At 48.6% G+C, this 21,708-nt stretch overlaps 1 gene segment (V, D, J or C); it reads right to left on the bottom strand.

Annotated features, from left to right (window-relative positions):
- Positions 1-20,792: 20,792 nt before the first annotated feature.
- On the bottom strand, positions 20,793-21,318 carry LOC130190887 (Ig kappa chain V region 3381-like). The segment is given in 2 exon segments: positions 20,793-21,169; positions 21,240-21,318. Coding segments are annotated over 2 exon segments (414 nt in total).
- Positions 21,319-21,708: the final 390 nt, after the last annotated feature.

The raw sequence follows: 21,708 nt of genomic DNA, 5'->3' as shown, positions 1-21,708 counted from the left end.
TGGACTTAACCTGAACTCACCTTGAACTCAACCTGGACTTAACCTGAACTCACCCTGGACTTAACCTGAACTCAACCTGGACTTAACCTGAACTCACCCTGGACTTAACCTGGACTCAACCTGAACTCAACCTGGACTTAACCTGAACTCAACCTGGACTTAACCTGAACTCACCCTGGACTTAACCTGGACTTAACCTGAACTTAACCTGGACTTAACCTGAACTCAACCTGGACTTAACCTGAACTCAACCTGGACTTAACCTGAACTCACCCTGGACTCAACCTGAACTCAACCTGAACTCAACCTGGACTCAACCTGGACTCAACCTGGACTCAACTCAACCTGAACTCAACCTGGACTTAACCTGAACTTAACCTTTACTCACCCTGGACTCAACCTGGACTTAACCTGAACTTAACCTTTACTCACCCTGGACTCAACCTTTACTCAACCTGGACTCAACCTGGACTTAACCTGGACTTAACCTGCAACCTGAACTTAACCTGGACTTAACCTGAACTCAACCTGGACTTAACCTGAACTCAACCTGGACTTAACCTGAACTCACCCTGGACTCAACCTGAACTCAACCTGGACTCAACCTGAACGCAACCTGAACTCAACCTGGACTCAACCTGAACTTAACCTCAACTCAACCTGGATTTAACCTGAACTTAACCTTTACTCACCCTGGACTCAACCTGGACTTAACCTGAACTTAACCTTTACTCACCCTGGACTCAACCTGGACTTAACCTGAACTCAACCTGGACTTAACCTGAACTTAACCTTTACTCAACCTGAACTTAACCTAAACTTAACCTGAACTCAACCTGGACTCAACCTGAACTGAACCTGAACTCAACCTGGACTGAACCTGAACTCAACCTGGACTCAACCTGAACTTACTGTTTCTTTATGGTCCTCTTCTGCCTGTTTTACTAGTTTTAAAACAGCTCTGGTCTGTCTGTTCATCATAAAGACAGACAGGCAGACAGACAGGCAGACAGACAGGCAGACAGACAGACAGGCAGGCAGACAGACAGGCAGACAGACAGACAGACAGACAGACAGACAGACAGACAGACAGACAGGCAGACAGACAGGCAGACAGACAGGCAGGCAGACAGACAGGCAGACAGACAGACAGGCAGGCAGACAGACAGACAGACAGACAGGCAGACAGGTGTGTCCAGGTGGCGTGCTCCTGGCCACTAGGGGGCGCTCCAGCGTTCTGCATCATCTCGATGATAGTCGTGTCAGGAACTCGTAACGAGCGCCAGGTGTCATAGTGAAACCACGGTGAGCGCTTCAGGGCTTTTATTTCTGCGGTTCCACTTCCTGTCGGCCCCGGCTGGCTCGCAACCAATCGGAAGGCAGAGGGAGCGAGCGCGACCAATCAGGACGTGAGGCTGTGAGTGACTTCCTGTCCGCCTGTTTTCTTCATATCCTGTTTCCTGTGATCGTGTTGCAAAATGTATTTGAACAATAATAAAGATTCAATATTATGAATGTGAGTTTCTGACAGAAATAAACGTTCTACAGACCACCAGAGGGTCTACAGACCACCAGAGACCACCACAGGGTCTACAGACCACCAGAGACCACCACAGGGTCTACAGACCACCAGAGGGTCTACAGACCACCAGAGACCACCACAGGGTCTACAGACCACCAGAGACCACCACAGGGTCTACAGACCACCAGAGACCACCACAGGGTCTACAGACCACCAGAGGGTCTACAGACCACCAGAGACCACCACAGGGTCTACAGACCACCAGAGACCACCACAGGGTCTACAGACCATCTTAGGGTCTACAGACCACCAGAGAGGTCTACAGACCAACAGAGGGTCTACAGACCACCAGAGACCACCACAGGGTCTACAGACCACCTGAGTGTCTACAGACCACCACAGGGTCTACAGACCACCTGAGGGTCTACAGACCACCTGAGGGTCTACAGACCACCACAGGGTCTACAGACCACCAGAGACCACCACAGGGTCTACAGACCACCAGAGGGTCTACAGACCACCAGAGACCACCACAGGGTCTACAGACCACCAGAGACCACCACAGGGTCTACAGACCACCACAGGGTCTACAGACCACCAGAGACCACCACAGGGTCTACAGACCAACAGAGACCACCACAGGGTCTACAGACCACCAGAGGGTCTACAGACCACCACAGGGTCTACAGACCACCAGAGGGGTCTACAGACCATCTGAGGGTCTACAGACCACCACAGGGTCTACAGACCACCTGAGGGTCTACAGACCACCACAGAGTCTACAGACCACCAGAGACCACCACAGGGTCTACAGACCACCAGAGGTTCTACAGACCACCAGAGTGACGCTCTGTCTCCTCTATGTCTCCTGAGTGACGCTCTGTCTCCTCTATGTCTCCTGAGTGACGCTCTGTCTCCTCTATGTCTCCTGAGTGACGCTCTATCTCCTCTATGTCTCCTGGGTGTCTCTGTCTCCTCTCTATGTCTCCTGAGTGACGCTCTGTCTCCTCTCCTGAGTGACGCTCTGTCTCCTCTATGTCTCCTGAGTGACGCTATATCTCCTCTATGTCTCCTGGGTGACGCTCTGTCTCCTGAGTGACGCTCTATCTCCTCTATGTCTCCTGGGTGACGCTCTGTCTCCTCTATGTCTCCTGAGTGACGCTCTGTCTCCTCTATGTCTCCTGAGTGACGCTCTGTCTCCTCTATGTCTCCTGGGTGACGCTCTGTCTCCTCTATGTCTCCTGAGTGACGCTCTGTCTCCTCTATGTCTCCTGAGTGACGCTCTGTCTCCTCTGTCTCCTGAGTGGCTCTGTCTCCTCTATGTCTCCTGGTGACGCTCTGTCTCCTCTATGTCTCCTGAGTGACGCTCTGTCTCCTCTATGTCTCTGAGTGCTCTGTCTCCTCTATGTCTCCTGAGTGACGCTCTGTCTCCTCTATGTCTCCTGGTGGCTCTGTCTCCTCTATGTCTCCTGGGTGACGCTCTGTCTCCTCTATGTCTCCTGAGTGACGCTCTGTCTCTATGTCTCCTGAGTGATGCTCTGTCTCCTCTATGTCTCCTGAGTGATGCTCTGTCTCCTCTATGTCTCCTGGGTGACGCTCTGTCTCCTCTGTCTCCTGAGTGACGCTCTGTCTCCTCTATGTCTCCTGAGTGACGCTCTGTCTCCTCTATGTCTCCTGAGTGATGCTCTGTCTCTATGTCTCCTGAGTGACGCTCTGTCTCCTCTATGTCTCCTGGGTGATGCTATGTCTCCTCTATGTCTCCTGAGTGATGCTCTGTCTCCTCTATGTCTCCTGAGTGATGCTCTGTCTCCTCTATGTCTCCTGAGTGACGCTCTGTCTCCTCTATGTCTCCTGAGTGATGCTCTGTCTCCTCTATGTCTCCTGGGTGACGCTCTGTCTCCTCTATGTCTCCTGGGTGATGCTCTGTCTCCTCTATGTCTCCTGAGTGACGCTCTGTCTCTATGTCTCCTGAGTGATGCTCTGTCTCCTCTATGTCTCGTGAGTGATGCTCTGTCTCCTCTATGTCTCGTGAGTGATGCTCTGTCTCCTCTATGTCTCCTGAGTGATGCTCTGTCTCCTCTATGTCTCCTGAGTGACGCTCTGTCTCCTCTATGTCTCCTGAGTGATGCTCTGTCTCCTCTATGTCTCCTGAGTGATGCTCTGTCTCCTCTATGTCTCCTGAGTGATGCTCTGTCTCCTCTATGTCTCCTGAGTGATGCTCTGTCTCCTCTATGTCTCCTGAGTGACGCTCTGTCTCCTCTGTCTCCTGAGTGATGCTCTGTCTCCTCTATGTCTCCTGAGTGATGCTCTGTCTCCTCTATGTCTCCTGGGTGACGCTCTGTCTCCTCTATGTCTCCTGAGGGACGCTCTGTCTCCTCTATGTCTCCTGAGGGACGCTCTGTCTCCTCCATGTCTCCTGAGTGATGCTCTGTCTCCTCTATGTCTCCTGAGGGACGCTCTGTCTCCTGAGTGATGCTCTGTCTCCTCTATGTCTCCTGAGTGACGCTCTGTCTCCTCCATGTCTCCTGAGGTGCTCTGTCTCCTCCATGTCTCCTGAGTGATGCTCTGTCTCCTCTATGTCTCCTGAGTGATGCTCTGTCTCCTCTATGTCTCCTGAGTGATGCTCTGTCTCCTCTATGTCTCATGGGTGATGCTCTGTCTCCTCTATGTCTCTGAGTGATGCTCTGTCTCCTCTATGTCTCCTGGTGAGCTCTGTCTCCTCTATGTCTCCTGAGTGATGCTCTGTCTCCTCTATGTCTCCTAGGTGATGCTCTGTCTCCTCTATGTCTCCTGGGTGGCCTGTCTCCTCTATGTCTCCTGGGTGACGCTATGTCTCCTGAGTGATGCTCTGTCTCCTCTATGTCTCCTGAGTGACGCTCTGTCTCCTCTATGTCTCCTGAGTGATGCTCTGTCTCCTCTATGTCTCCTGAGTGACGCTCTGTCTCCTTGTCTCCTAAGTGACGCTCTGTCTCCTCTATGTCTCCTGAGTGATGCTCTGTCTCCTGGGTGACGCTCTGTCTCCTCTATGTCTCCTGGGTGACGCTCTGTCTCCTCTGTCTCCTGAGTGATGCTCTGTCTCCTCTATGTCTCCTGAGTGATGCTCTGTCTCCTCTATGTCTCCTGAGTGATGCTCTGTCTCCTCTATGTCTCCTGAGTGATGCTCTGTCTCCTCTATGTCTCCTGAGTGACGCTCTGTCTCCTCTATGTCTCCTGAGTGACGCTCTGTCTCCTCCATGTCTCCTGAGTGATGCTCTGTCTCCTCTATGTCTCCTGGGTGACGCTCTGTCTCCTCTATGTCTCCTGAGTGACGCTCTGTCTCCTCCATGTCTCCTGAGTGACGCTCTGTCTCCTCCATGTCTCCTGAGTGATGCTCTGTCTCCTCTATGTCTCCTGAGTGATGCTCTGTCTCCTCTATGTCTCCTGAGTGATGCTCTGTCTCCTCTATGTCTCATGGGTGATGCTCTGTCTCCTCTATGTCTCCTGAGTGACGCTCTGTCTCCTCTATGTCTCCTGAGTGACGCTTTGTCTCCTCTATGTCTCCTGAGTGACGCTCTGTCTCCTGGGTGACGCTCTGTCTCCTGGGTGACGCTCTGTCTCCTCCATGTCTCCTGAGTGACGCTCTGTCTCCTCCATGTCTCCTGAGTGATGCTCTGTCTCCTCTATGTCTCCTGAGTGATGCTCTGTCTCCTCTATGTCTCCTGAGTGATGCTCTGTCTCCTCTATGTCTCATGGGTGATGCTCTGTCTCCTCTATGTCTCCTGAGTGACGCTCTGTCTCCTCTATGTCTCCTGAGTGACGCTTTGTCTCCTCCATGTCTCCTGAGTGATGCTCTGTCTCCTCTATGTCTCATGGGTGACGCTCTGTCTCCTCTATGTCTCCTGAGTGACGCTCTGTCTCCTCCATGTCTCCTGAGTGACGCTCTGTCTCCTCTGTCTCCTGAGTGATGCTCTGTCTCCTCTATGTCTCATGGGTGATGCTCTGTCTCCTCTATGTCTCCTGAGTGACGCTCTGTCTCCTCTATGTCTCCTGAGTGACGCTTTGTCTCCTCTATGTCTCCTGAGTGATGCTCTGTCTCTCTATGTCTCATGGTGGCTCTGTCTCCTCTATGTCTCCTGAGTGGCCTTTGTCTCCTCCATGTCTCCTGAGTGGCGCTCTGTCTCCTCCATGTCTCCTGAGTGGCTCTGTCTCCTCCATGTCTCCTGGTGATGCTCTGTCTCCTCTATGTCTCCTGAGTGATGCTCTGTCTCCTCTATATCTCCTGAGTGATGCTCTGTCTCCTCTATGTCTCATGGGTGATGCTCTGTCTCCTCTATGTCTCCTGGTGGCTGTCTCCATGTCTCCTGAGTGACGCTGTCTCCTCTATGTCTCCTGAGTGGCTCTGTCTCCTCTATGTCTCATGGTGGCTCTGTCTCCTCTATGTCTCCTGGTGACGCTCTGTCTCCTCCATGTCTCCTGGTGGCGCTCTGTCTCCTCCATGTCTCCTGAGTGATGCTCTGTCTCCTCTATGTCTCCTGAGTGATGCTCTGTCTCCTCTATGTCTCCTGAGTGACGCTCTGTCACCTCTATGTCTCCTGGTGGCGCTCTGTCTCCTCTATGTCTCCTGAGTGGCGCTTTGTCTCCTCCATGTCTCATGAGTACGCTCTGTCTCCTCTATGTCTCATGAGTTGCGCTCTGTCTCCTCTATGTCTCTGGTGGCGCTCTGTCTCCTCTATGTTTTGTAATGCTCATAACATCAACACTATTGGGAGTAAACGCTCGGAACTTGCAGCACATGTTCAACATGCGTCCTGGAACACGCTCAGCGAAGCTCGTGTGAGTTGACCAGTAGGGGGCGCTACAATAACTCGCCAAAGTTGGCCGTTCTTTGCCGTTTTGTGGCGTTTTTCCTTGAATTTGCCATTTTTTGCTGTTATACATTTATGGATTTTTCCCACAAAACAAAAAAATAATTTGCTCAAATAATAAGGTGAACAATAATAAAATAAGAATATCATGGTGGAGCGGCTACGTGGCCGTGTGAAGTCGGCCTGCAGCTGGTTTCTGGCTGAAGCTGTGAAGTCGGCCTGCAGCTGGTTTCTGAAGCTTCTCGTGTGACTCAAACCAGAAGCTGATGCTTGCAGCTGGAACCCGGCTGAACGTGGAGCCCAGTGAGTACTGATCAATATCCACCAATATCTCAAATGTGATCATTATTTCACAAATGTAAAAACCTGATTTAGTGAAAGTTTTAATCAGAATCATCAAATTATCAGTAAACATTTCTTCAGAATCTGAACTAGGTCGATATTCACAAAATACAATATTATTATTATTATTATTAGAAACTGATATTTATGCATTTTGCTGTAGTTTAATTAAGACAAACCGTATAATATAATAACAATAACAGTTCTGTTTTGTTTCTATGTAAACACTCAATAACAACATTATAATAACATTATACCTGTTATTAAACACTTAATAACAACATTATAATAACAGTATATCTGTAATTAAACACTTAATAACAACAGTATAATAACAGTATATCTGTTATTAAACACTCAATAACAACATTATAATAACATTATACCTGTTATTAAACACTCAATAACAACATTATAATAACATGAAACATTGGTTTACAGTAAATGTTAGTTGTTGGGTAATCGGAGTGAAACGTTGATTCTGTGAACAACAAAACATTTTGTTGTTCTTCTACATTTCAAAGTTTTAAAGTCAAGCTTCAACATTTAAAGTGAGTTATTCTATGGAGGAGCCAGTGTATCCTAAGGCCCATAAGGGAGAGAGAGGAGAGAGGAGCTCAGTGTATCCCAAGCGGCCCTTAAGGAGAGGATAGGAGAGAGCTGTGTATCTAACTGGTGTTGCCATAAGGAGAGAGGAGAGGAGCCTAGTGAGCCCAGTGTATCCCTAAGCTGGCCCATAAGGAGAAGAGGAGAGCTCAGTGTATCCTAAACGTCCATAAGGAGAGAGGAGCTCAGTGTGATCCTAAACGCTCCATAAGGAATTGAGAGGGAGGAGAGAGGAGCTCAGTGTATCCTAAACGTCCCATAAAAGAGAGGAGGTGAGGTCCCCTGTTAGTATCCTCTAAACGTCCTTAAAGGAGAGAGGAGAGGAGAGGGGAGCTCAGTCTATCCTAAACGCCCCATAAGAGAGGAGCTCAGTGTACGTCCAAGGGAGAGCCAGGTAATGAGAGCCCTTAATAAGATTTAATCCTAGTGTATCCTAAATCATGTCCATAAGGAGAGAGGGGAGAGAGAGAGGAGCCTGTGTATCTCAAAACATTGCCATAAGGGAGAGAGAGAGAGGAGAGAGGAGCCCAGTGTATCCTCTAAATATCATTCATAAAGGGAGAGAGGACAGGAGAGAGTGAGCTCAGTGTATCCTAAAACGTCCAGTTAAAGAGAGGACAGAGAGGAGCTTCAGTGTGTATCCTAAGCGTCTATTAAGGAGAGAGGAGCCAGTATCCTAAGCGTCCATTAGGAGAGAGGAGAGAGGAGCTCAGTGTATCCTAAACGTCCATAATAGGAGAGAGGAGAGGAGAGGAGCTCAGTGTATCCTAAAAACGTCCATAAGGAGAGGAGAGAGGAGCCTCAGTGTATCCTAAACGTCCATAAGGAGAGAGGAGAGAGGAGCTCAGTGTATCCTATACATCCATAAGGAGAGAGGAGAGGAGAGAGGAGCTCAGTGTATCCTAATCGTCCCATGAGAGAGAGGAGCTCAGTGTCCTAAGCGTCCATAAGGAGAGAGAGAGGGCTCAGTGTATCCTAAGCGTCCATAAGGAGGAGAGGAGAGAGGAGCCCAGTGTATCCTAAGCGTCCATAAGGAGAGAGGAGAGGAGAGGAGCTCAGTGTATCCTAAGTCCATAAGGAGAGAGGAGAGAGGAGCTCAGTGTATCCTAAGCGTCCATAAGGAGAGAGGAGAGGAGCCAGTGTATCCTAAGTGTCCATATAAGGAGAGGATCAGTGTATCCTATGTCCATAAGGAGAGGAGAGAGAGCTCAGTGTATCCTAAACGTCCATAAGGAGAGAGGAGCTCAGTGTATCCTAAACGTCCATAAGGAGAGAGGAGAGAGGAGCTCAGTGTATCCTAAACGTCCTTAAGGAGAGAGGTGAGAGGACCTCAGTGTATCCTAAACGTCCATAAGGAGAGAGGAGAGGAGAGAGGAGCTCAGTGTATCCTAAGCGTCCTTAAGGAGAGAGGAGCTCAGTGTATCCTAAACGTCCATAAGGAGAGAGGAGAGGAGAGAGGAGCTCAGTGTATCCTAAACGTCCATAAGGAGAGAGGAGAGAGGAGCTCAGTGTATCCTAAACATCCATAAGGAGAGAGGAGAGGAGAGAGGAGCTCAGTGTATCCTAAACGTCCATAAAGAGAGAGGACAGGAGAGAGGAGCTCAGTGTATCCTAAGCGTCCATAAGGAGAGAGGAGAGAGGAGCTCAGTGTATCCTAAGCGTCCTTAAGGAGAGAGGAGCTCAGTGTATCCTAAGCGTCCATAAGGAGAGAGGAGAGAGGAGCTCAGTGTATCCTAAACGTCCATAAGGAGAGAGGAGAGGAGAGAGGAGCTCAGTGTATCCTATCCATAAGGAGAGAGAGAGAGCTCAGTGTATCCTAAACGTCCATAAGGGAGAGAGGAGAGGAGCCAGTGTATCCTAAGCGTCCATAAGGAGAGAGGAGAGGAGAGAGGAGCTCAGTGTATCCTAAGCGTCCTTAAGGAGAGAGGAGCTCAGTGTATCCTAAGCGTCCTTGAGAGAGGAGCTCATGTCTCCTCAGCATCCTTAAGGAGAGATGAGCTCATGTTTCCTAAGCGTCCTTAAGGAGAGAGGAGCTCATGTTTCCTAAGCGTCCTTAAGGAGAGAGGAGCTCATGTTTCCTAAGCGTCCGTAAGGAGAGAGGAGCTCATGTTTCCTAAGCGTCCTTAAGGAGAGAGGAGCTCATGTTTCCTAAGCATCCTTAAGGAGAGAGGAGCTCATGTTTCCTAAGCGTCCGTAAGGAGAGAGGAGCTCATGTTTCCTAAGCGTCCGTAAGGAGAGAGGAGCTCATGTTTCCTAAGCGTCCGTAAGGAGAGAGGAGCTCATGTTTCCTAAGCGTCCGTAAGGAGAGAGGAGCTCATGTTTCCTAAGCGTCCTCATGTCCTCTCATGTCTCCAGTCAGGAGTTATCAGCCGTCTTTCTACCGGCTGACAGACGGAAACACGTCTGTCTGTCTGGCCGCCGACTTCAGCAGGAGCCGAGCAGCCGAGAACAGAACCGGCTCCGACAGAACCGGCTTCGGCAGAACCGGCTCCAACAGAACCGGCTCCGACAGAACCGGCTCCGACAGAACCGGCTTCGGCAGAACCTCGGCGGTCCGGATCAGTGGAACCTCGCTGTACAACCAGGTGGCCTGGTGGTCTGGGGAGAAAGACGAGTGTGAGGAAGGTGAGTGCTTCAGAATGAAGGACTTGGCTTCAGCTCTGGAGGTTGAGGATTCACTCGAGTCTGATGTCCTTCAGGTGAACCGGGACCAGGACCGGGACCGGGACCTGAAGGGTGTCGAGTAACTCTGGAACCAGGTGTGTAAGAAATCCACCTGAACAGCTGTTCTGCTTGTGTTGTGTTTATCTTCATTATCTTCATTATGAAGATGGTGATGATGGTGGTCATGGTGATGAAGATGATGGTGATGATGATGTTTGCAGACACCCAGGTGAACATGGTGTCTCTGACCCTCCTCGGTCTCCGGCTGCTCTTCCTAAAGACCATCGTCTTCAATCTGCTGATGACCTTGAAGCTCTGCATCAGTCTTTGTGAGTACTATAGATATATAGATATATAAATATATAAATATGTTTATATAAATATGTTTATATGAATATGTTTATATAAATATGTTTATATATATGAATGCATTATGAGTCTTCATCGTTTAACTTTATGAACTTTGGGTCACGAAATTATTAAATATTGTTTTTACGTTTTACTTTACAGAAACTCACCAGAAGATGATGTCATCGACTCCACAATGAAGATGATGTCATCGACTCTTTAATACTTTTAATACTTTCAATACTTTTAACACCAGCTGATTAATAACCTTCAAAAACTGCAGAAATATTAACTTTTCAAATAAAGACAAATAACAACGGAGTGAATGACTGATGTTCATCAGAGCTCTATACGTTATAGAATTATAATATATGTAATATATAATATATGTAAAATATAATATATGTAATATATTATATTATATATAATATATAATAAATGAAATATAATATATCATATATGTAATATAATATATGTAATATATAATGTATGTAATATAATATATGTAATATATAATGTATAATAAATATAATATATCATATATATAATATATATAATATATACTATATGTAATATAATGTATGTAATATGTAATATAATACATGTAATATAATATATATAATATATGGAATATAATATATATTATACGTAATATAATATATCATATATAATATATATAATATATGTTATATAATATACGTAATATAATATATAATGTATGTAATATAATATATAATGTATAATACATGTAATATAATATATAATATAATATATCATATATTATATATAATATATGTTATATAATATATGTAATATATTATATCACATATATTATATATGATATAATGTATGTAATATATTATATCATATATAATATAAGTGTGAGGTCTCTGAGGAGATTATTTAATAACAGATTTGGAATTTCAGGAATTCGTTTTTTGTTTCAATTCTTCTATTTTGCGACTTTATTTATGATAGAAACATGTTTTTAATTAAGAATAGTAGAAAAATCCATCCATCCATTCTCAATACGTCATCCTCATTAGGGGCGCGGGGCGCTGGAGCCGATCCCAGCTGACAGGGCGAAAACAACAAGTAAACAATAAGGAAACAATAAGTAAACATGAAGTAAACAATAAGTTAACATGAAGTGAACATGAAGTAAACAATAAGTAAACATGAAGTAAACATGAAGTAAACAATAAGTAAACAATAAGTAAACATGAAGTGAACATGTGGTAAACATGAAGTAAATAAGTGAACATGAAGTAAACATGAAGTAAACATGAAGTAAACAAGTAAACATGAAGTAAACAATAAGTGAACATGAAGTAAACAATAAGTGAACATGAAGTAAACAAGTAAACATAAAGTAAACAATAAGTGAACATGAAGTAAACATGAAGTAAACAAGTGAACATGAAGTAAACAGTCATCTTTGCCCCCCAGGCCCAGGAGGGTCTCTCTCTGTCTCTCTCTCTCTCTCTGTCTCTCTCTCTGTCTCTCTCTCTGTCTCTGTCTCTCTCTGTCTCTCTCTCTCTCTGTCTCTCTCTCTGTCTGTCTCTCTCTCTGTCTCTGTCTCTCTCTCTGTCTCTCTCTCTGTCTCTCTCTCTCTCTCTGTCTCTCTCTCTGTCTCTCTCTCTCTCTCTCTGTCTGTCTCTCTCTCTCTCTGTCTGTCTGTCTGTCTCTCTCTCTGTCTGTCTCTCTCTCTCTGTCTCTCTCTCTGTCTCTCTCTCTGTCTGTCTCTCTCTCTCTCTCTCTCTCTCTCTCTCTCTCTCTCTCTCTGGAGGGAGCTGCTCACGATCGAGAGCGTGGTGAGGGCAAATGTTTGGTAATCTTTCTCAAACTTTTCACATTTTGTCTTTCATTTTTCACTGTGTGATTGAGTTGTTGTGTTTCTAGTGTCTATTTGTTGGTTTATTTTGGGGTTTATTGGTGTTTTGTGGAGATAACCGTGTTTCTGGTGTGAGATGGCGCCCTCTGAGACGCCGCTCCGGTCTGGCGTCCGGATCGAGTCCGACGCAAGTACCCCGGTAGAGGAGGTTCTCCTGGCGGTGGAGATGTTGTCGGACACGAGAATATCTCCGACGCCCAGGTTGAACCGAGGGCTGCTGGTGTTTTTACGGAGGAGCGTAATGTGTCCGCTGATGTCCAGCGGCGTCACGCTGAGCGGCGTGTACCTGCAGGTGTCCCCGCTGACGGTGCCCACCACCCGGGTCACCGTGTCCGGGTGTTGGTTTTGGAAATCGGCACACACCACCTGGACAGGACTCACTGGAAGAAAGAGCGGTAGACTTCTACGTTATATCTATTAGCGTTTTATTCAGAAATCAGGATACAAGTGGACGATCATGCATATGGACCCTTCTCCAGAGCTCTGACCAGTAGCCTCCGCCCTGGAGAAAAAGACGCCGTCTCAGTGTGAGCGGCCATTTTAAATAGCCGAAAGGAACAGTTCTGATTGGACAGGAGCAAAGGGGGCGGTGTCTTCTCATTGGTTCTTGTTGCCAGCTCCCGCCTCTGCCGTTCCTTCATTGGTTCTTGTTGCCAGCTCCCGCCTCTGCCGTTCCTTCATTGGTTCTTCTCGTCTGCCAATGAGTTCACATGTTGTGAAAAGGTGGGGGAAGAGGAGATAGTTGATTTAGTAGTCCCTCTCTTGTAAGAAGACTTCCTTCGGGCCTTATCTCTTCAGGGATGGGGCCTCTCCGAAGGTCGTGGATTCACACCGAAGGTCGTTCTTCCACAGGGGGCTTCTGTGTGTGCGTGAAGGGGCTGTGAGAGACAGAAAGGGCTTAACTTGTCTAAGAAGGAGAATAATGATCACCCTCAGTTGTCTATGAGAGTATAGAGAGCCTTGTCTAGTGATCACCTCCGGAATGTGTGGTGCTAAGGGGGCTCTCACAGAACCTCACCAAGTGTTTCCATTTTACACATAATCTATATTCAAACAATACTAAGCTATGCTAACTATAATATATATTCTTAACACGGGGTCCCGCCGTTCATACTCCACTCCGTGTTGGAGCGCGAGCTGCAGTTCTTCGGGAAGCTCGCGAGCGGCTTCAGAACCATCGGTCTGGGGTGCAGACACCCTAAACTGAAACACGTAAAGTCCTTCCGGAGGCAGGTGTGAATGTTTCTGAACTGTCCGTCTCAGACGCTGGAGATCTCCTTCAGAGTGAAGCACAAGGCTCAGCACTACATGCTGTATGCTAGCACGGGTAGCATGAAGTGCTTTAGGTGTGGGGGGCTGGGGCACGAGCGCGACAGCTGTCCTCGCGAGCCGCCGGAGGGAACCCCAAGCCGGGGGACGCACCGGCGGAGAAGCGGGCCGCCTGGGCTCCGCGGGGCGGCGAGGCCCTGGTGGGGGTCATGAGGCTCCGCCCAGTGGCGGTGAAGCTCCGCCCACTGGGCGGAGGAGGGGCGGAGCGACAGTCACACCGGGGAACAGAGTGCTGATTCAGCTGAAGGAAATATTAACGAGGAGATTTCAGCTGTTCAGAATACAACAGGAGAGGGAAAACAGGTGGAGGATTTACTGACAGGAGCAGAGGAAGTGAGGAAGGAAAGTGGAGAAACGGAAGGAAAAAAGGTGGAGGAAGTACTGACAGGAGCAAAGGAAGGGAGGAAAGGAAGGGGACAAACGAAAGGAAAAAAGGTGAAGGTAGCACTGAGAGGAGAGGGAAGAGAGGAAGCAGTGTAGCAGGCAGCAGCAACGGGCCGACAGCTGAACCCCACCAGAGCCAGGCTGCTGGCCCGGAGGAGAGAGGAGAGGCCTGTGTGGTGGAGGAGATGGAGGAGAGAGGAGAGGCCTGTGTGGTGGAGGAGGAGATGGAGGAGAGAGGAGAGGCCTGTGTGGTGGAGGAGGAGAGAGGAGAGGCCTGTGTGGTGGAGGAGGAGATGGAGGAGAGAGGAGAGGCCTGTGTGGTGGAGGAGAGAGGAGAGGCCTGTGTGGTGGAGGAGGAGATGGAGGATAGAGGAGAGGCCTGTGTGGTGGAGGAGGAGATGGAGGAGAGAGGAGAGGCCTGTGTGGTGGAGGAGGAGATGGAGGAGAGAGGAGAGGCCTGTGTGGTGGAGGAGGAGGTGGAGGAGAGAGGAGAGGCCTGTGTGGTGGAGGAGGAGGTGGAGGAGATAGGAGAGGCCTGTGATGTGGAGGAGGAGATGGAGGATGAGACAGACTCTGCCTCTGCCTCCGGGTCCCAGGCTTACGATGGAGATCTCTACAAGCTGGAGGACATCAATAGCTTTCTGGATGAGAACTTTGGGCAATCTGTAGATGTTCTAGAGCATTTTCCAGATGCAAGCAAATTCATGAAAAGTGTTTTATCAACACAGAAGGAGGTTGGTGTGGAGACGTTAGACGAGAAGAAGCGCTACCGTCTTAAAAAATACATGACTGCTATCAGGAAGCAGTTGAAGCCGAAGAAAGGCTCCAAAAAGAGGAGAACTAAGTGAAGCGGTCATGAATGTGCTGCACTTGAGTTTTCTGTTACTGTTGACTGTCTACATCACGTTTCCTTTTCATATTTCAATGCACAAGGTGAGGGTTGGTTCTTTGAACATTAACGGTGGAAGGGGCCGAGAGAAAAGAGCGGTCACTTAAGAAATGATCAAACAGAAAAGACTTGACATTGTTTTCCTGCAGGAAACACACAGTGACCAACACAATGAGACAGACTGGGGCTTGTGGTGGAGGGGCCAGTATGTCTCATGGGACCAACCTGTCTGCAGGTGGAGCCGTTCTGTTCACACCTGGGCTGGATGTCAACATCATCTCCTCCACAGAGATGGTGAAAGGAAGAGCTCTGGTGGTCAGAGCCACCATACAGAGCGTTCCTTTGTATTTATTAACATGTATGCTCCAAACCAGGGCTCGCACAGGACGGACGTCTTCCACCAGCTGAGAGATGTCCTGCAGCAGTGTGACCAGAACCAGTGTGTAGTGATGGGGGGGGACTGGAACTGTACCATAGATCCTCTAGTGGACAGGAGAGGAACCTCCAGTCATCTAACACCTTGTCACAGGTGTAGTGGACGTCTGGAGGGTCAAACACCCCAAGGCCAGGCAGTACACGTGGGTGAAGGTGTTGGATGGAACCATCAGGGCAGCCAGGCTGGACAGGGTTTACATCTCGACTAGTTTTAGCAACCGGTTACTGTCCAGTCACATTTACCCAGTAGGCTTCACCGACCATCACTTGGTCACTGTAGATGTGCACACCGCACCAACCACCAAGGGTAGCTCTTACTGGCATTTTAACATTCAGGTGCTTCAGGACAGCGTTTTCTGTCAAAAGTTTGAGGTTTTCTGGGAGATCTGGAGAGGAAGGAAGGGTGACTTTGAGTCCCTGAGTCAGTGGTGGGATGTAGGGAAGGCACATATACGCGTCTTCGTTCAACAATACACTCGTCACTCTACAGGGAAAGTCAAAAGGCTCATTGAGGAGCTAGGAAATGAGATCAGGGATTTGGAGCACAGTCTCCTCACTCACACCAGGACAGACACACACCGGCTTCAGCAGAAGAAAGAACAACTAGGTTCATTTCTACGTGAACGAGCTAAGGGAGCCTCGGTCAGGTCGAGGTTCACCAGTGTGAGGGACATGGATGCTCCTACTTCCTACTTCTTCAATCTGGAGAAGTCCGCCTCGGACCAAACAAATGGTTTCTCTCCGCCTCCCTGATGGTGAGATGACGACTGACCCGGTTGAGATGAGACAGCAGTAAGTTTCTACAGCGCCCTCTTCAAGAAGGAGGACAGCCACAAAGAGAGCGTTGACGAGCTGCTTCAGGACCTTCCTCAGCTGGGCCCCGAGGAGAGCTGCCTCGATGCCAGCATCTCCTGGAGGAGCTGACCGCTGCTGTGGGTCAGATGGCTGCTGGGAGAGCTCCTGCTGGACGGGCTGCCGGCAGACTTCTACAAGCACTTCTGGAAGTGTCTGGGAGCCGACCTGTGGGAGGTGCTGCAGGAGTGTTCACAGACAGGCCTGTTACCCACAACATGTCGACATGCAGTGCTGTCACTGCTACCAAAGAAAGGGGACTTGTCCCTGTTGAAGAACTGGAGACCGGTGGCGCTGTTATGCACAGACTATAAACTTCTTTCCAAGGTGCTCGCCAACCGTCTGAAAAACTGTCTACAGACTATAATCCAGAGGGACCAGTCTTATGGTGTGTTCACACCGGACGCGTCAAAATTTCGACGCGCGTCGAGATTACATGTTAAGTCAATGCAAAGCTGCGTCGAAGCTGCGTAGCTGCGTACTTCCCAGCGATCAGCGCGTCAGACGCGTTTGAAGCAGCACGAACAGAGGGTTTGTCGCGGGGTGAACTCAGCGAACAGACGCAGCTCCTCGACGCGCGAGTTCAAATTTCCCAACTCGGGCAGCAAAAACGCGTGAGTCATAGTTGCGTCAGCCAATCAGCGTTGAGCAGCTCCGCTCGTCATCGTCCTGCCGGTTGAAAAAATGGAGGACAAGATTATTATCGCCGTCTGTGGGCACCCCGAACTTTACGATACAACTCTTTATGCTTACCGAAACCGGAGCTATAAAGATGAAGCGTGGAACAAGGTCGGAGAAGCCGTGGGACTACCTGGTAAGTTTTGAATGTATGTATTTGCTTTTATTCTCGCTATTTGTTGTACTTTACTATCAACCAACCGCCGGCATATGTGTTTCATGGCAGGAGATCTGCCGCCGGAGGTGGAAAAGTCTCAGAGACACGTATCAAAGAGAGAAGAAGAGAGAGAAGCGGAGTGGGAGAGCAGCTCGGTCCACTAACAAGTGGAAGTACTCTGCAGTCCTGTGGTTCCTCATTTATGACTCCGCCCCCGATGCGTCCGACGCGTCCGGTGTGAACGCACCATTACTGCGTACCGGACAGATCCATCATGGACAATATTTTTCTCATGAGAGACTTATTAAGTGTTTGTAAACTGTATGATATTGATGTGGGTGTAATATCCTTAGATCAAGAAAAGGCCTTTGATCGTGTTGATCATAGTTTTCTTTTTTCCACTTTAAGGGCTTTTGGTTTTGGTGAAGGGTTTGTGTCACTTTTGGGTTTAATGTCCAGGGAGGCTTGGTGCCTGGTGAAGGTGGGGGGTGCACTGAGCTGTCCAGTTCAGGTCCAGAGAGGTATTAGACAGGGATGTCCTATCTCTGGACAGCTCTATGCTCTTGCCATTGAACCTCTTCTGAACAGACTGAGATCCCGTCTGTCAGGCCTCTAGTTACCGGGGCTACCTCATCGGCCCTCGCTCGTGGTGTCAGAATACGCTGACGATGTTAATGTGCTCGTCAAAGACCAGAGGGATGTCGATGTTCTGGGGAGCAGTTTAGTTTTGTTTGAGAGGGCATCTTCAGCAAAGGTAAACTGGGGGAAGAGCGAAGCTTTGCAGGTTGGGCAGTGGGTAGGCAAGGAAACACCAAAGCTACCAGGCAACCTCAGATGGGGAAGGCAGGGCTTGAAGGTTTTAGGTGTTTTTTTGGGAACAGAGGAGTTTCAAACACAGAACTGGGAGGGTGCTATGGAGAGAGTCTGTACTAGACTGTCGAAATGGAAATGGCTGCTACCGCAGCTCTCTTACAGGGGGAGGGTCCTAATCATAAATAACTTGGTTGCTTCGACCCTTTGGCACCGATTTGTAGTTCTTCCTCCACCACAGGCCCTGATCCAAAGGATCCAAAAGGCAGTTGTGGATTTCTTCTGGTCCGGACTTCACTGGCTGAGAGCTGCGGTGCTGTACCTGCCGGTCCAGGGAGGAGGACAGGGCCTTGTGGACATTGCATCGCCCATCAGAGCTTTCAGATTGCAGACGGCTCAGAGGCCACTGTCCAGCTCTGGCCTGCCATGGACCGATGCTGCCTGTGTGCTGCTGAGAAAGGCTGGACGTTTAGGGTATGATAAACACCTGTTCCTCCTTCAGCCCCAGTCAGTGGATTTAACTGGCCTGACCCCGTTCTACCAGTCTGTCTTACAGGCATGGCAGGTTTTTACAGTCCACAGGAGAGCTGTGATGACACCAGGGATGTGGCTCTTTGAGCAGCTACATCTCATCCCAAGCCCTGACGTCGGTCAGCCTGAGATCTAGACTGAGAGAGGCCGGCTGTGTGAAGCTGGGTCATCTCATGAAGACCTCCATCCCTCAGCTTGCGGAGCTCAGCAGAATCCGGTCCAGCAGGCTGCTGCTCAGGCTGGTGGAGGAGGTCTGTGCTTCTCTACCCGAAGCCCTTAGAGCATTTGTTGAGGACCCCACTATATTCAACCAATGGGATGATGAGTGTGAGTATGTCTTCCCACCTCTGGTGGTCTGTCTCATGTTGGACAGTGGAAGGAGGAGGAGGACATCTTGCTGTCCCTGAAGACACCTCAGTTGGGGGAGTTTGAGTCTCTGGGGAGGAAAGCAGTGTACCAGATCTCTGTGAAGGTTTCTAACCTGCGTTCTCTGGAGGGTGTGAGGGTGTCGAAGTGGACAGGTTTCTTTGGCAGGGGATCCTCCCCAGGGGGCAGTTGGCGGTCCCTGTACAAACCCCCTGTAGATAAAAGGACAGGAGACCTCCAGTGGAGGATTGTACATGGGGCCATAGCTACGAACCGGTATCTGGTGCACCTGGATCCGGGCTCAGGAGACGGCTGTCCTTTCTGCTCTCAGACAGAAACGATCCACCACTTGTTTGTGGAGTGCTCCAGACTGGTCAGACTTTTCAGTCGCCTGCAGGCATGGTATCAGGGCTTAGGGGAACTTTTCTCTTTTCGCCTTTTTATTTATGGTCCGAACTATTCCCAAAAAAACAAAAATGTGCACACACTAATCAATTTCCTCTCAGGACTGGCCAAACTGGCAATTTGGAAATCCAGGAAAAACCGCGTCAGAGGTGCAGGGTCAGAAGACGCAAGTCTGATGCTGACGGGGCTCCTGACCGCTCGGCTCAGGGTGGAGTTTGGTTTTTACAAACTAACAAATAAAACAGAACTGTTTGTGACATGTTGGCGCTAAAGGACGTCCTGTGTTCAGTTAGAGGAGACGCTCTGTTTTTGAACTTATGAGTTGTTGTTCCTTACTAATGTTTTCTTGTTGATGTTTGTTTATTTGTATTTGCATTATTTAGTTTTGTAATTTTTTGATGAACAGTATAACTGTAACCTGAAATGAATGGAAAATAAAGACACCTAGACAATCTCTCTGTCTCTCTCTCTGTCTCTCTGTCTCTCTCTGTCTGTCTGTCTGTCTGTAGAGCGGTTTGTATCTGCCGCCTGATTGGCTGCTGCTGGAAACTCACTGTTTCCACAGGAAGTGGTGACAGAGGCTCAACTGGGACAGGAAGTGTGTGAGTGTGTGTGTGAGTGGTGTGTGTGTGTGATGTGTGAGTGTGAAAGTGGTGTGTGTGTGTGTGTGATGTGTGTGTGAACCCTAAATGTAAACCAGCAGCTCTCATTGTGATACATATTTCATGTCTCATCTCTCTTGTTCTTTATTGATCGTTGTTGTTGTTGTTGTTACCAGGAGGAGCCAAAGTGTTTGTGCTTTTCATTCCGATCTTTTATTCCCGTGTAGACAGAGCTCTTGTTATGTTCAGTTTGATCGTAAAGTTTATTTAGACAAATATAATAGTTAAAATCACACATGACATCATCATGTAAACAAAGCAGGAGCATCCACTTCCTGTCCACATGTAAACAAAGCAGGAGCATCCACTTCCTGTCCACGTGTAAACAAAGCAGGAGCATCCACTTCCTGTCCACGTGTAAACAAAGCAGGAGCATCCACTTCCTGTCCACGTGTAAACAAAGCAGGAGCATCCACTTCCTGTCCACATGTAAACAAAGCAGGAGCATCCACTTCCTGTCCACATGTAAACAAAGGAGTCATTGGGCTATAACACAGTTTAACTCCAACGACCTCCAGAGAATCTTCTTCATCCTCACGATGAAGAACTGTGTGCTTCTGCAGCGGCAGGAAGTCGGTGGCAGGAAGTGCTGGAGGTGAAGAAGGTCATGTGACGAACATCCGGATGAGAAGAACCACAACATTTCCAAGAAGAAACGGAAGAAGCAGATGTTCTGAAAGGAGATATATAAATATTTATATATATATATTTATATATATAAATATATATATGTATATATATATATAAAAAAGTGCCAGCGAGGTATTTAATATCGTGGATGATAAATTGTTTCTTCAGTGAAACATCAGATTAGTAAACAAGGTGTATTAGAGACACATTGGTCCTGTCATCTTTAACACTGAACAGCAGAACCAGTGGCCTTGGTAACTGACAATGTGTCACGTTAACCCTCTGGAGGCTGGGGGCGTTTTCTCGGTTTTACAAAAAATATTTATATATATATTTATATATAAACATATGTAGATATATAAATATATGTATATATCTACATATATATGTAGATATATATGTATATCTACATATATATATATCTACATATATATATATATATCGTCAGGGGGAGGCTCCCTCTGGTGGCTGCAGTGAGTACTGCCGGTCCTCCCGGTTCTTGTCCACAGACGCAGTGGTTCCTGAGGCTGTGGGCCTCACGGCACAGAAGTACACAGCAGAGTCTGACACGGCAGCGGAGGAGATGCGCAGCAGGACCCGGTTCTGATCCACTACAACCTTCAGTCCAGGGACCGGAGACGGACCCAATGTCCCTGAAGCAGAGTGCGAGATCAGGAGCTCTGGCGGTTCTCCTGGGCGCTGTCGATACCAGAAGAAATAATACGCCGCCTGTCCGTGGCGAGTGTAGCCCAGAGTCACTGCGCCGCCCTCCGGAGCCGCCTGCTCCGTCCGGACCGGGCGGAGCTCCTCACCGCGGAGCCCTGAGGAGAGAGACCCGTTCACCAACACGGCGGGAGACAGAGAAACACCCCGGAGCAGAACCCACCGCACCTTCTAGAACCACGAGGAACAGCAGGGAGGCCAGCATGTTGAGAGAGGAGAGCTCGTGGAGACCTCAGGAGCATCTCACAGGCCCCGCCCTCAACCGCTCTCCTGTAGCTCAGGAGCATCTCACAGGCCCCGCCCTCAACCGCTCTCCTGTAGCTCAGGAGCATCTCACAGGCCCCGCCCTCAACCGCTCTCCCTCTAGTGGAGGTCTCCTCCAGAGGAGGTCTCCCTCTAGTGGAGGTCTCCTCTAGTGCAGGTCTCCTCTAGTGGAGGTCTCCTCTAGTGGAGGTCTCCCTCTAGTGGAGGTCTCCTCTAGTGGAGGTCTCCTCTAGTGGAGGTCTCCTCTAGTGGAGGTCTCCCTCTAGTGGAAGTCTCCTCTAGTGGAAGTCTCCTCTAGTGGAGGTCTCCTCTAGTGGAGGTCTCCCTCTAGTGGAGGTCTCCCTCTAGTGGAGGTCTCCTCTAGTGGAGGTCT

The sequence above is a fragment of the Pseudoliparis swirei genome, unplaced genomic scaffold, assembly GCF_029220125.1.
Source record: "Pseudoliparis swirei isolate HS2019 ecotype Mariana Trench unplaced genomic scaffold, NWPU_hadal_v1 hadal_25, whole genome shotgun sequence".
Taxonomy (NCBI): domain Eukaryota; kingdom Metazoa; phylum Chordata; class Actinopteri; order Perciformes; family Liparidae; genus Pseudoliparis; species Pseudoliparis swirei.
Note: the sequence above shows the minus strand (reverse complement) of the source record. Positions and strands in the feature narration are given on the sequence as shown.